This window comes from Mobula hypostoma, chromosome 11 (assembly GCF_963921235.1).
Source record: "Mobula hypostoma chromosome 11, sMobHyp1.1, whole genome shotgun sequence".
In the NCBI taxonomy this organism is placed as follows: Eukaryota; Metazoa; Chordata; class Chondrichthyes; order Myliobatiformes; family Myliobatidae; genus Mobula; species Mobula hypostoma.
Window position 1 is genome coordinate 83,668,022 of NC_086107.1, and position 13,881 is coordinate 83,681,902.

At 65.3% G+C, this 13,881-nt stretch overlaps 1 protein-coding gene across 1 annotated transcript in view; it reads left to right on the plus strand.

Annotated features, from left to right (window-relative positions):
• Positions 1-13,507, plus strand: part of LOC134354335 (perforin-1-like) — a 46,582-nt gene extending 33,075 nt beyond the window's left edge. Inside the window, exon 3 of the mRNA XM_063063270.1 lies at positions 11,537-13,507. Within this exon, the coding sequence (XP_062919340.1) occupies positions 11,537-12,448 (912 nt within the window). The 3' untranslated portion in view covers positions 12,449-13,507. The remainder of the gene's footprint in view (positions 1-11,536) is intronic.
• Positions 13,508-13,881: the final 374 nt, after the last annotated feature.

Sequence of the window (13,881 nt, forward strand, 5' to 3'; positions counted from 1 at the left end):
TGATCCCTGACCCTCCCTCTCTCTGCCCCCCCGAACTTCCCTCCCCTTGACCCCCAACCCTCCCTCTCTCTGCCCCGACCCTCCGCTCTGTCCCACGACCCGCCCTCTCTCTGCCCTCGAACCACTCTCTATCTCTGCCCCTGACCCTCCCTCTCTCTGCCCCGACCCTCCCTCTCTCTGCCCCTGACCCTCCCTCTCTCTGCCCCACGACCCGCCCTCTCTCTGCCCCTGATCCTCCCTCTCCCTGATTCCTTACCCTCCCTCTCTCTGACCCCCGAACTTCCCTCCCCTTGACCCCCGACCCTCCCTCTCTCTGCCCTCGAACCACTCTCTCTCTCTGCCCCGAACGTCCGCTCTGTCCCACGACCGTCCCTCTCTCTGCCCTCGAACCACTCTCTCTCTCTGCCCCTGACCCTCCCTCTCTCTGCCCCTGACCCTCACTCTCTCTGCCCCGACCCTCCCTCTCTCTGCCTCGACCCTCCCTCTCTCTGCCCCCCCGACCCTCCCTCTCTCTGCCCCACAACCCTCCCTCTCTCTGCCCCACAACCCTCCCTCTCTCTGCCCCGACCCTCCCTCTCCCTGATCCCTTACCCTCCCTCTCTCTGACCCCGAACTTCCCTCCCCTTGACCTCGCCCCTCCCTCTCTCTGCCCTCGAACCACTCTCTCTCTCTGCCCCTGACCCTCCCTCTCTCTGCCCCCGACCCTCCCTCTCTATGCCCCCCGACCCTCCCTCTCTCTGCCCCACGACCCTCCCTCTCTCTGCCCCGACCCTCCCTCTCTCTGACCCCCGAACTTCCCTCCCCTTGACCCCCGACCCTCCCTCTCTCTGCCCTCGAACCACTCTCTCTCTCTCTGCCCCGACCCTCCGCTCTGTCCCATGACCCTCCCTCTCTCTGCCCTCGAACCACTCTCTCTCTCTGCCTCTGACCCTCCCTCTCTCTGCCCCCGACCCTCCCTCTCTCTGCCCCTGACCCTCCCTCTCTCTGACCCCTGAACTTCCCTCCCCTTGACCCCCGACCCTCCCTCTCTCTGCCCTCGAACCACTCTCTCTCTTTGCCCCTGACCCTCCCTCTCTCTGCCCCCTGAACCACCGTCTCTCTGCCCCGACCCTCCTCTCTGTCCCACAACCCTCCCTCTCTCTGCCCTCGAACGACTCTCTCTCTCTGCCCCTGACCCTCCCTCTCTCTGACCCCTGAACTTCCCTCCCCTTGACCCCCGACCCTCCCTCTCTCTGCCCTCGAACCACTCTCTCTCTTTGCCCCTGACCCTCCCTCTCTCTGCCCCCTGAACCACCGTCTCTCTGCCCCGACCCTCCTCTCTGTCCCACAACCCTCCCTCTCTGTGCCCTCGAACGACTCTCTCTCTCTGCCCCTGACCCTCCCTCTCTCTGCCCACGACCCTCCCTCTCTCTGCCCCCTGACCCTCCCTCTCTCTGCCCCGACCCTCCCTCTCTCTGCCCCCCGACCCTCCCTCTCTCTGTCCCCGAACCACCCTCTCTCTGCCCCCTGAACCACCCTCTCTCTGCCCCCTGACCCTCCCTCTCTCTGCCCTGACCCTCCCTCTCTCTGCTCCCCCGAACTTCCCTCCCCTTGACCGCCGACCCTCCCTCTCTCTCTGCCCTCGAACCACTCTCTCTCTCAGCCCCTGACCCTCCCTCCCTCCCTCCCCCTGACCCCCGATCCTCCCTCTCTCAGCCCCCCAACCCTCCCTCTCTCTGCCCCCGAACCACTCTCTCTCTGTCCCCTGACCTTCCCTCTCCCTGCGCCCCGACCCTCCCTCTCCCTGCGCCCCGACCCTCCCTCTCTCTGCCCACGACCCTCCCTCTCTCTGCCCCTGACCCTCCCTCACTCTGCCCCGACCCTCCTTCTCCCTGACACCTGACGCTCACTCTCTCTGACCCCCGACCCTCCCTCTCTTTGACCCCTGACCCTCCCTCTCCCTGACCCCTGAACCACCCTCTCTCTGCCCCCTGACCCTCCCTCTCTCTGCCCCGACCCACCTCTCTGCCCCTGCCCCTCTCTGACCCTCCCTCTCTCTGTCCCCGACCCTCCCTCTCTCTGCCCCCTGACCCTCTCTCTCCCTGACCCCCGAACCTCCTTCTCTCTGCCGCCGACCCTCCCTCTCTCTGACACCTGAACCACCCTCTCTCTGCCCCGACCCTCCCTCTCTCTGCCCCATGACCCTCCCTCTCTCTGCCCCCCGAATTTCCCTCCCCTTGACCCCCGACCCTCCCTCTCTCAGCCCCCCAACCCTCCCTCTCTCTGCCCCTGAACCTCCCTCTCTCTGTCCCCTGACCTTCCCTCTCTCTGCCCCAACCGTCCTTCTCCCTGACACCTGACGCTCCCTCTCTCTGACCCCCGACCCTCCCTCTCATTGATCCCTGACCCTCCCTCTCCCTGACCCCTGAACTACCCTCTTTCTGCCCCCTGACCCTCCCTCTCTCTGCCCCGACCCTCCCTTTCTCTGCCCCTGACCCTTCCTCTCTCTGCCGCCGACCCTCCCTCTCTCTGCCCCCACCCTCCCTCTCTCTGCCCCTGACCCTCCCTCTCTCTGCCCCAACCCTCCTTCTCCCTGACAACTGACGCTCCCTCTCTCTGACCCCCTACCCTCCCTCTCTTTGACCCCTGACCCTCCCTCTCCCTGACCCCTGAACCACCCTCTCTCTGCCCCCTGACCCTCCCTCTCTCTGCCCCGACCCTCCTCTCTGCCCCACGACCCTCCCTTTCTCTGCCCCCGACCCTCCCTCTCTCTGCCCCCTGACCCTCTCTCTCCCTGACCCCTGAACCTCCTTCTCTCTGCCGCAGACCCTCCCTCTCTCTGACACCTGAACCACCCTCTCTCTGCCCCGACCCTCCCTCTCTCTGCCCCATGACCCTCCCTCTCTCTGCCCCCCCGAACTTCCCTCCCCTTGACCCCCGACCCTCCCTCTCTCAGCCCCCCAACCCTCCCTCTCCCTGCGCCCCGACCCTCCCTCTCTCAGCCCCCCAACCCTCCCTCTCTCTGTCCCTGAACCTCCCTCTCTCTGTCCCCTGACCTTCCCTCTCTCTGCCCCAACCCTCCTTCTCCCTGACACCTGACGCTCCCTTTCTCCGACCCCCGACCCTCCCTCTCTTTGATCCCTGACCCTCCCTCTCCCTGACCCCTGAAGCACCCTCTTTCTGCCCCCTGACCCTCCCTCTCTCTGCCCCGACCCTCCTCTCTGCCCCACGACCCTCCCTTTCTCTGCCCCTGACCCTTCCTCTCTCTGCCGCCGACCCTCCCTCTCTCTGCCCCCACCCTCCCTCTCTCTGTCCCCGACCCTCCCTCTCTCTGCCCCCGACCCTCCCTCTCTCAGCCCTCGAAACACCCTCTCTCTCTGCCCCGACCCTCCCTCTCTCTGCCCCCCGACCCTCCCTCTCTCTGCCCCCCGACCCTCCCTCTCTCAGCCCCACGACCCTCCTTCTCTCTGCCCCTGACCCTCCCTCTCCCTGATCCCTGACCCTCCCTCTCTCTGCCCCCCCGAACTTCCCTCCCCTTGACCCCCAACCCTCCCTCTCTCTGCCCCGACCCTCCGCTCTGTCCCACGACCCGCCCTCTCTCTGCCCTCGAACCACTCTCTATCTCTGCCCCTGACCCTCCCTCTCTCTGCCCCCGACCCTCCCTCTCTCTGCCCCTGACCCTCCCTCTCTCTGCCCCACGACCCGCCCTCTCTCTGCCCCTGATCCTCCCTCTCCCTGATTCCTTACCCTCCCTCTCTCTGACCCCCGAACTTCCCTCCCCTTGACCCCCGACCCTCCCTCTCTCTGCCCTCGAACCACTCTCTCTCTCTGCCCCGAACGTCCGCTCTGTCCCACGACCGTCCCTCTCTCTGCCCTCGAACCACTCTCTCTCTCTGCCCCTGACCCTCCCTCTCTCTGCCCCCGACCCTCCCTCTCTCTGCCCCCGACCCTCCCTCTCTCTGTCCCCCGACCCTCCCTCTCTCTGCCCCCCGACCCTCCCTCTCTCTGCCCCACGACCCTCCCTCTCTCTGCCCCTGACCCTCCCTCTCTCTGACTCCTGAACTTCCCTCCCCTTGACCCCCGACCCTCCCTCTCTCTGCCCTCGAACCACTCTCTCTCTTTGCCCCTGACCCTCCCTCTCTCTGCCCCCTGAACCACTGTCTCTCTGCCCCGACCCTCCTCTCTGTCCCACAACCCTCCCTCTCTCTGCCCTCGAACGACTCTCTCTCTCTGCCCCTGACCCTCCCTCTCTCTGCCCACGACCCTCCCTCTCTCTGCCCCCTGACCCTCCCTCTCTCTGCCCCGACCCTCCCTCTCTGCCCCCGACCGTCCCTCTCTCAGCCCCCCGACCCTCCCTCTCTCTGTCCCCGAACCACCCTCTCTCTGCCCCCTGACCCTCCCTCTCTCTGCCCTGACCCTCCCTCTCTCTGCTCCCCCGAACTTCCCTCCCTTTGACCGCCGACCCTTCCTCTCTCTCTGCCCTCGAACCACTCTCTCTCTCAGCCCCTGACCCTCCCTCCCTCCCTCCCCCTGACCCCCGATCCTCCCTCTCTCAGCCCCCCAACCCTCCCTCTCTCTGCCCCCGAACCACCCTCTCTCTGTCCCCTGACCTTCCCTCTCCCTGCGCCCCGACCCTCCCTCTCCCTGCGCCCCGACCCTCCCTCTCTCTGCCCACGACCCTCCCTCTCTCTGCCCCTGACCCTCCCTCACTCTGCCCCGACCCTCCTTCTCCCTGACACCTGACGCTCCCTCTCTCTGACCCCCGACCCTCCCTCTCTTTGACCCCTGACCCTCCCTCTCCCTGACCCCTGAACCACCCTCTCTCTGCCCCCTGACCCTCCCTCTCTCTGCCCCGACCCACCTCTCTGCCCCTGACCCTCCCTCTCTCTGCCCCCCACCCTCCCTCTCTCTGCCCCCTGACCCTCTCTCTCCCTGACCCCCGAACCTCCTTCTCTCTGCCGCCGACCCTCCCTCTCTCTGACACCTGAACCACCCTCTCTCTGCCCCGACCCTCCCTCTCTCTGCCCCATGACCCTCCCTCTCTCTGCCCCCCGAATTTCCCTCCCCTTGACCCCCGACCCTCCCTCTCTCAGCCCCCCAACCCTCCCTCTCTCTGCCCCTGAACCTCCCTCTCTCTGTCCCCTGACCTTCCCTCTCTCTGCCCCAACCGTCCTTCTCCCTGACACCTGACGCTCCCTCTCTCTGACCCCCGACCCTCCCTCTCATTGATCCCTGACCCTCCCTCTGCCCCCCTGACCCTCCCTCTCCCAGATCCCAGACCCTCCCTCTCTCTGCTCCCCCGAACTTCCCTCCCCTTGACCCCCGACCCTCCCTTTCTCTGCCCTCGAACCACTCTCTCTCTCTGCCCCGACCCTCCCACTCTATGCCCCCCGACCCTCCCTCTCTCTGCCCCCGACCCTCCCTCTCTCAGCCCTCGAACCACTCTCTCTCTCTGCCCCGACCCTCCCTCTCTATGCCCCCCGACCCTCCCTCTCTCTGCCCCCCGACCCTCCCTCTCTCAGCCCCACGACCCTCCTTCTCTCTGCCCCTGACCCTCCCTCTCCCTGATCCCTGACCCTCCCTCTCTCTGCCCCCCCGAACTTCCCTCCCCTTGACCCCCAACCCTCCCTCTCTCTGCCCCGACCCTCCGCTCTGTCCCACGACCCGCCCTCTCTCTGCCCTCGAACCACTCTCTATCTCTGCCCCTGACCCTCCCTCTCTCTGCCCCTGATCCTCCCTCTCCCTGATTCCTTACCCTCCCTCTCTCTGACCCCCGAACTTCCCTCCCCTTGACCCCCGACCCTCCCTCTCTCTGCCCTCGAACCACTCTCTCTCTCTGCCCCCAAACCTCCCTCTCTCTGTCCCCTGACCTTCCCTCTCCCTGCGCCCTGACCCTCCCATTCTCTGCCCTCGAACCACTCTCTCTCTCTGCCCCGAACGTCCGCTCTGTCCCACGACCGTCCCTCTCTCTGCCCTCGAACCACTCTCTCTCTCTGCCCCTGACCCTCCCTCTCTCTGCCCCTGACCCTCCCTCTCTCTGCCCCTGACCCTCCCTCTCTCTGCCCCGACCCTCCCTCTGTCTGCCTCGACCCTCCCTCTCTCTGCCCCCCGACCCTCCCTCTCTCTGCCCCACAACCCTCCCTCTCTCTGCCCCACAACCCTCCCTCTCTCTGCCCCGACCCTCCCTCTCCCTGATCCCTTACCCTCCCTCTCTCTGACCCCGAACTTCCCTCCCCTTGACCTCGCCCCTCCCTCTCTCTGCCCTCGAACCACTCTCTCTCTCTGCCCCTGACCCTCCCTCTCTCTGCCCCCGACCCTCCCTCTCTCAGCCCTCGAACCACTCTCTCTCTCTGCCCCGACCCTCCCTCTCTATGCCCCCCGACCCTCCCTCTCTCTGCCCCACGACCCTCCCTCTCTCTGCCCCGACCCTCCCTCTCTCTGACCCCCGAACTTCCCTCCCCTTGACCCCCGACCCTCCCTCTCTCTGCCCTCGAACCACTCTCTCTCTCTCTGCCCCGACCCTCCGCTCTGTCCCACGACCCTCCCTCTCTCTGCCCGACCCTCCCTCTCTCAGCCCCCCGACCCTCCCTCTCTCTGCCCCACGACCCTCCCTCTCTCTGCCCCTGACCCTCCCTCTGCCCCTGACCCTCCCTCTCCCTGATCCCTGACCCTCCCTCTCTCTGCTCCCCCGAACTTCCCTCCCCTTGACCCCCGACCCTCCCTTTCTCTGCCCTCGCACCACTCTCTCTCTCTGCCCCTGACCCTCCCTCTCTCTGCCCCCGACCCTCCCTCCCTCTGCCCCATGACCCTCCCTCTCTCTGCCCCATGACCCTCCCTCTCTCTGCCCCACGACCCTCCCTCTCTCTGCCCCTGACCCTCCCTCTCCCTGATCCCTGACCCTCCCTCTCTCTGCCCCCCCGAACTTCGCTCCCCTTGACCCCCGACCCTCCCTCTCTCTGCCCCCGACCCTCCCTCTCTCTGCCCCCTGAACCACCGTCTTTCTGCCCCGACCCTCCTCTCTGTCCCACGACCCTCCCTCTCTCTGCCCCTGACCCTCCCTCTCCCTGATCCCTGACCCTTCCTCTCTCTGCCCCCCCGAACTTCCCTCCCCTTGACCCCCGAACCTCCCTCTCTCTGCCCCCTGAACCACCGTCTCTCTGCCCCGACCCTCCTCTCTGTCCCACGACCCTCCCTCTCTCTGCCCTCGAACCACTCTCTCTCTCTCTGCCCCTGACCCTCCCTCTCTCTGTCCCCGACCCTCCCTCTCTCTGCCCCATGACCCTCCCTCTCTCTGCCCCCTGACCCTCCCTCTTCCTGCCCCGACCCTCCCTCTCTGTGACCCCTGAACCACCCTCTCTCTGCCCCGACCCTCCCTCTCTCTGCCCCATGACCCTCCCTCTCTCTGCCCCTGACCCTCCGTCTCCCTGACCCCCGACCCTCCCTCTCTCTGCCCCTGAACCACACTCTCTCTGCCCCACGACCCCCTCTCTCTCTCTGCCCCAGAACCTCCCTCCCTCTGCCCCTGATCCCCGACCCTCCATCTTTCTGTCCCCGATCCTCCCTCTCTCTGCCTCCCGAACCTCTTTCCCCCTGACCCCCGACCCTCCCTCGCTCTGCCCCTGAACCACCCTCTCTCTGCCCCCTGACACTCCTTCTTTCTGCCCACCCGAACCTCCCTCCCTCTGACCCCCGACCCTCCCCTCTCTGCCCCTCAACTCTCCCTTCCTCTGTCCCCGACCCTCCCTCTCTCTGCCCCCTGACCCTCTCTGTCCTCGACCCTCTCTCTCCCTGACCCCTGAACCTCCTTCTCTCTGCCGCCGACCCTCCCTCTCTCTGACCCCTGAACCACCCTTTCTCTGCCCCGACCCTCCGAACGTCTGCCCCTGACCCTCCCTCTCTCTGCCCCCTGAACCACCGTCTCTCTGCCCCGACCCTCCTCTCTGTCCCACGACCCTCCCTCTCTCTGCCCTCGAACCACTCTCTCTCTCTCTGCCCCTGACCCTCCCTCTCTCTGCACCCCGAACCTCCCTCTCTCTGCCCCCCCGACCCTCCCTCTCTCTGCCCCCTGACCCTCCCTCTCTCTGCCCCGACCCTCCCTCTCTCAGCCCCCCGACCTTCCCTCTCTCTGCCCCCGACCCTCCCTCTCTCTGCCCCACGACCCTCCCTCTCTCTGCCCCCAACCCTCTCTCTCCCTGACCCCCGAACCTCCCTCTCTCTGCCCCGACCCTCCCTCTCTCTGCCCCCTGAACCACCGTCTCTCTGCCCCGACCCTCCTCTCTGCCCCGACCCTCCTCTCTGTCCCACGACCCTCCCGCTCTTTCCCACGACCCTCCCGCTCTTTCCCACGACCCTCCCTCTCTCTGCCCTCGAACCACTCTCTCTCTCTGCCCCTCGAACCACTCTCTCTCTCTGCCCCTGACCCTCCCTCTCTCTGCCCCCGACCCTCCCTCTCTCTGCCCCGACCCTCCCTCTCTCTGCTCCGACCCTCCCTCTCTCAGCCCCCTGACCCTCCCTCTCTCAGCCCCCCGACCCTCCCTCTCTCTTTCCCCGGCCCTCCCTCTCCCTGACCCCCGAACCTCCCTCTCTCTGCCCCTGACCCTCCGTCTCCCTGCGTCCCGACCCTCCGTCTCCCTGCGCCCCGACCCTCCCTCTCTCTGCCCACGACGCTCGCTCTCTCTGCCCCTGACCCTCCCTCTCTCTGACCCCCGAACCACCCTCTCTCTGCCCCGACCCTCCTTCTCCCTGACACCTGACGCTCCCTCTCTCTGACCCCCGACCCTGCCTCTCTCTGACCCCTGACCCTCCCTCTCCCTGACCCCTGAACCACCCTCTCTCTGCCCCCTGACCCTCCTTCTTTCTGCCCACCCGAACCTCCCTCCCCCTGACCCCTGACCCTCCCCTCTCTGCCCCCAACTCTCCCTTCCTCTGTCCCTGACCCTCCCTCTCTCTGCCCCCTGACCCTCTCTGTCCCCGACACTCTCTCTCCCTGACCCCTGAACCTCCCTCTCTCTGCCCCGACCCTCCTTCCCTCTGCCCCATGACCCTCCCTCTCTCTGCCCCTGACCCTTCCCTCTCTCTGCCCCCTGAACCACCGTCTCTCTGCCCCGACCCTCCTCTCTGTCCCACGACCCTCCCTCTCTCTGCCCCGACCCTCCTTCTCTCAGCCCCCCGACCTTCCCTCTCTCTGCCCCCCGACCCTCCCTCTCTCTGCCCTCGAACCACTCTCTGTCTCTGCCCCTGACACTCCCTCTCTCTGCCCCCGACCCTCCCTCTCTCTGCCCCCTGATCCTCCCTCTCTCTGCCCCAACCCTCCCTCTCTCAGCCCCCGGACCCTCCCTCTCTCAGACCCCCGACCCTCCCTCTCTCTGCCCCACGACCTTCCCTCTCTCTGCCCCCCGACCCTCCCTCTCTCTGCCCCCAACCCTCTTTCTCCCTGACCCCCGAACCTCCCTCTCTCTGCCCCTGACCCTCCCTCTCTCTGCCCCTGACCCTCCCTCTCTCTGCCCCTGAACCACCGTGTGTCTGCCCCGACCCTCCTCTCTGCCCCGACCCTCCTCTCTGTCCCACGACCCTCCCGCTCTGTCCCACGACCCTCCCTCTCTCTGCCCTCGAACCACTCTCTCTCTCTGCCCCTGACCCTCCCTCTCTCTGCCCCCTGACCCTCCCTCTCTCTGCCCCCTGACCCTCCCTCTGTCTGCCCCGACCCTCCCTCTCTCAGCCCCCCGACCCTCCCTCTCTCTGTCCCCGGCACTCCCTCTCCCTGACCCCCGAACCTCCCTCTCTCTGCCCCTGACCCTCCCTCTCCCTTCGCCCCGACCCTCCGTCTCCCTGCGCCCCGACCCTCCCTCTCTCTGCCCACGACCTTCGCTCTCTCTGCCCCTGACCCTCCCTCTCTCTGACCCCCGAACCACCCTCTCTCTGCCCCGACCCTCCTTCTCCCTGACACCTGACGCTCCCTCTCTCTGACCCCCGACCCTGCCTCTCTCTGACCCCCGACCCTCCCTCTCTCTGCCGCCGACCCTCCCTCTCTCTGCCCCCGACCCTCCCCTCTCTGCCCCCCACCCTCCCTCTCTCTGTCCCCGACCCTCCCTCTCTCTGCCCCATGACCCTCCCTCTCTCTACGCCCCCGAACCTCCCTCCCTCTGCCCCTGATCCCCGACCCTCCATCTTTCTGCCCCCGATCCTCCCTCTCTCTGCCTCCCGAACCTCCTTCCCCCTGACCCCCGACCCTCCCCTCTCTGCCCCCCAACTCTCCCTTCCTCTGTCCCTGACCCTCCCTCTCTCTGCCCCCTGACCCTCTTTGTCCCCGACCCTCTCTCTCCCTGACCCCGGAACCACCCTTTCTCTGCCCCCGGAACCACCCTTTCTCTGCCCCAACCCTCCCTCCCTCTGCCCCATGACCCTCCCTCTCTCTGCCCCTGACCCTCCCTCTCCCTGACCCCAGACCCTCCCTTTCTCTGCCCCTGAACCACACTCTCTCTGCCCCACGACCCCCTCTCTCTCTCTCTCTCTGCCCCCGAACCTCCCTCCCTCTGCCCCTGATCCCCGACCCTCCCTCTTTCTGCCCCCGACTCTCTATTTCTCTGCCTCCCGAACCTCCTTCCCCCTGACCCCCAACCCTCCCTCGCTTGGCCCCTGAACCACCCTCTCTCTGCCCCCTGACCCTCCTTCTCTCTGCCCCCTGACCCTCCCTCTCTCTGCCCCCCGACCCGTCCTCTCTCTGACCCCCGAACCACCCTCTCTCTGCCCCTACCCTCCTTCTCTCTGCCCCATGAACGTCCCTCTCTCTGCCCCTGACCCTCCCTCTCTCTGCCCCTGACCCTCCCTCTCCCTGACCCCTAACCCTCCCTCTCCCTGACCCCCGACCCTCCGTCTCTCTGCCCCACGACCCCCTCTCTCTCTCTGCCCCCCGAACCTCCCTCCCTCTGCCTCTGATCCCCGATCCTCCCTCTTTCTGCCCCCGACCCCCCCTCTCTCTGCCCCCGAACCTCCCTCCCCCTGACCCCCGACCTTCCCTCTCTCTGCCCCCAAACCACCCTCTCTCTGCCCCCTGACCCTCCTTCTCTCTGCTCACCTGAACCTCCCTCCCCCTGACCCCTGACCCTCCCTCCCTCTGCCCCCGAACCTCCCTCTCTCTGCCCCCTGACGCTCCCTCTCTCTGCCCCCTGACCCTCCCTCTCTCTGACCCCCGAACCACCCTCTCTCTGCCCTGAACTTCCCTCTCTCTGCCCCGAACTTCCCTCTCTCTGCCCATGACCCTCCCTCTCTCTGCTCCTGACCCTCCCTCTCCCTGATTCCCGACTCTCCCTCTCTCTGCCCCTGAACCACCCTCTCTCTGCCCCATGACCCCCTCTCTCTCTCTGCCCCCAAACCTCCCTCCCTCTGCCCCTGATCCCCGACCCTCCCTCTTTCTGCCCCCGACCCTCCCTCTCTCTGCCCCCGAACCACCCTCTCTCTGCCCCCTGACCCTCCCTATCTCTGCCCCTGATCCACCCTCTCTCTGCCCCCAACCCTCTGTCTGCCTCCCTAACCTCGCTCACTTTGTCCTCCCCCCCAGGTGAAGGACTGTCTGAGTATTGAGGCAGAGGCCCAGATCGGCAGCAAGTTCGATTCCAGCGCCAAGTACCGGCATTGCAAGGAGGCACAGAACAGGGCTGAGGGGCGCGCTTCCTTCCACCAGACGTACAAGGATCGCCTGACCGTGGTACAAGGGGGCCTCCTGCCACAGGGGGCCGACCTCTTCTTCGGGGGAGATGGAGATGAAGAAGGGAGCTCCGACCGCTTCAAAGCCTGGTTTGACTCACTGGCCTCCCACCCCGGCGTCACCCACCGCACCCTGGAGCCACTGCACCTTCTGCTGCCTCAGCGGGACCCCCGCCGGGCACTCCTCCGCCGTGCCATCAGCCACTATATTGTGGAACGGGCATCGGAGGGGCATGCTGCCAACTGCTCATCCAAGGGCTGCCCCAGGGGTGGCACCCGGCCCAGCTCCGTCCCAGGTTCCTGTTCCTGCCGCTGTTCTGCTGACCCCTGGGTGAACGGTCAGTGCTGCCCCAAGAAGAAGGGCTGGGGACGGCTGGAGGTGAAGGTGGTGCGCTGCCGGGACCTCTGGGGCGACTACGTGTCCGGGACGGACGCCTACGTGAAGGTTAGCTGCGGCCCGGGGCTAAAAGCCAGCACGGCTGTCATCGCCAATAACAACCACCCAGTCTGGGACGTTTGGCTGAACCTGGAAGAAGTGCAGCTGGGGCCAGACGTCCGCGTGCGGCTGGAGGTCTGGGACCAGGACGGGGGACTGGACCACGACGACCTTCTGGGAGCCTGCACGGTCCCGCTGGTGGCCGGGCCCAGCCGCGTCGACATCTGCTACCTGAACCACGGCAGCCTGAACTTCGAGCTGCGACTCACTTGCGGGCCTCACCTGGGCGGGGATGACTGCCGGGAGTACCAGCCGCAGCCGGGGAGCTGAGGAGCTGACAGCGGGGGCAAGTGTGGTGGATGGACCGGCCTGGGCCAGGGGCTGAGGAGAAAGCTACTCCAACCCTCATGGACATAGTTCGCTCTCCCGGTCAACCTGTGACCTCTGACCCTGGCCACAGCAATCACTCGCCTCCCCTTTCCCTGTATCACCCTCCTTACACACTCCCTCATTGCCTACTCTCCTTCCCAGTCCCCCTGCCTCCTACATTGCGGCTTTATTCTCCTTGCCCTTCCTCCTCACCATCCCTCCTACAACCTCCCCCTATTCACCTGTATCCTTCCCTCCTCATTTTTCCGTCCCCCATCCTCCCATCTCACTGACCCTCCCACAGTGCTCACTCCCCTGTCTTAAACTCTTTCCTCCCCTCCACTCCTGTCTCACCTCCTCCCCCTCTGTCATTCCCTCCTCCACTTCCTCTCCAACGGCATTCCCTCGTCACTCACTCCCTCATTTATTGTCCCTCCCTTCTCACCACCCCTCGCATGGAAATCCCTCCCCTCACTCCTCTATCGCTGCCCTCCCCACAGCACTCCCTTAGCCCCCCCGTCCCTTCTTTCCCACCCTCTTATCACTCTCCCCATCCTCTTTCCCCGTGCCTCCCTCCTCGCTGCCTCTCTCCCATCACTTTCTCCCTTCTTGCTGCCCCCCTCTTGTGACACTCCCTCCCCCTCACTTGCTCTCTAAAATTGTTCCCTGCTCACTCCCCTTCCCTCCTTGCTGCCCCTCCCAATCTGCTTTCCTCCTGCTTGGGTGAAGATCTGGTTAATTTATAAGCTGTTGCTGCGCTGTACAAATTGCCTGGACGTTGCAATGTTTTCCAACCAATGGACTTTGACTGAGTAAAATGATTGTCACGCTGAGAATCTGCCTGAGTTTTACTGGGTGTGCAAAGTCTGTGTCCTGGAGGCTTACTCCAGGGATCTTTCTCATGTTGCAGGAATCTGTCCCAGGGATTTATTGGTTTCAAAATTGTTTATTATTGTCACGTGCACCCAGATACAGTGAAAAGCTTGTCTTACCTACCATTCATACAGGTCAAATCATTACACATTGCATTGAGCTAGAATAAGGTAAAATAAAACAATGGAGAATAAAGTGTAAAATCTACCAAAAAGGTGCAGTGCAGGGTGCAAGCTAAATCGTAAAGTCAAGAGTCCAACTTGTCATCCAAGAGGATAGAAGCTTTTAGGCTTTTGTATCTTTTGGGATGTGGGAGGAGGGAGAAGAGAGAATGTCTGGGGTGGGTGTGGGGTTTGATTATTCTGGCTGCTTTACTGAGACAGTGGGAAGTGCAGACGGAGTCCATGGAGGGGAGGCTGGTTTCCATGATGTGCTGAGCTGTGTCCACAACACTCTGCGGTTTCCTGCGGTCACGGGCAGAGCCGTTGCCGTACCGAGCCGTGATGTATCTGGATAGGAAG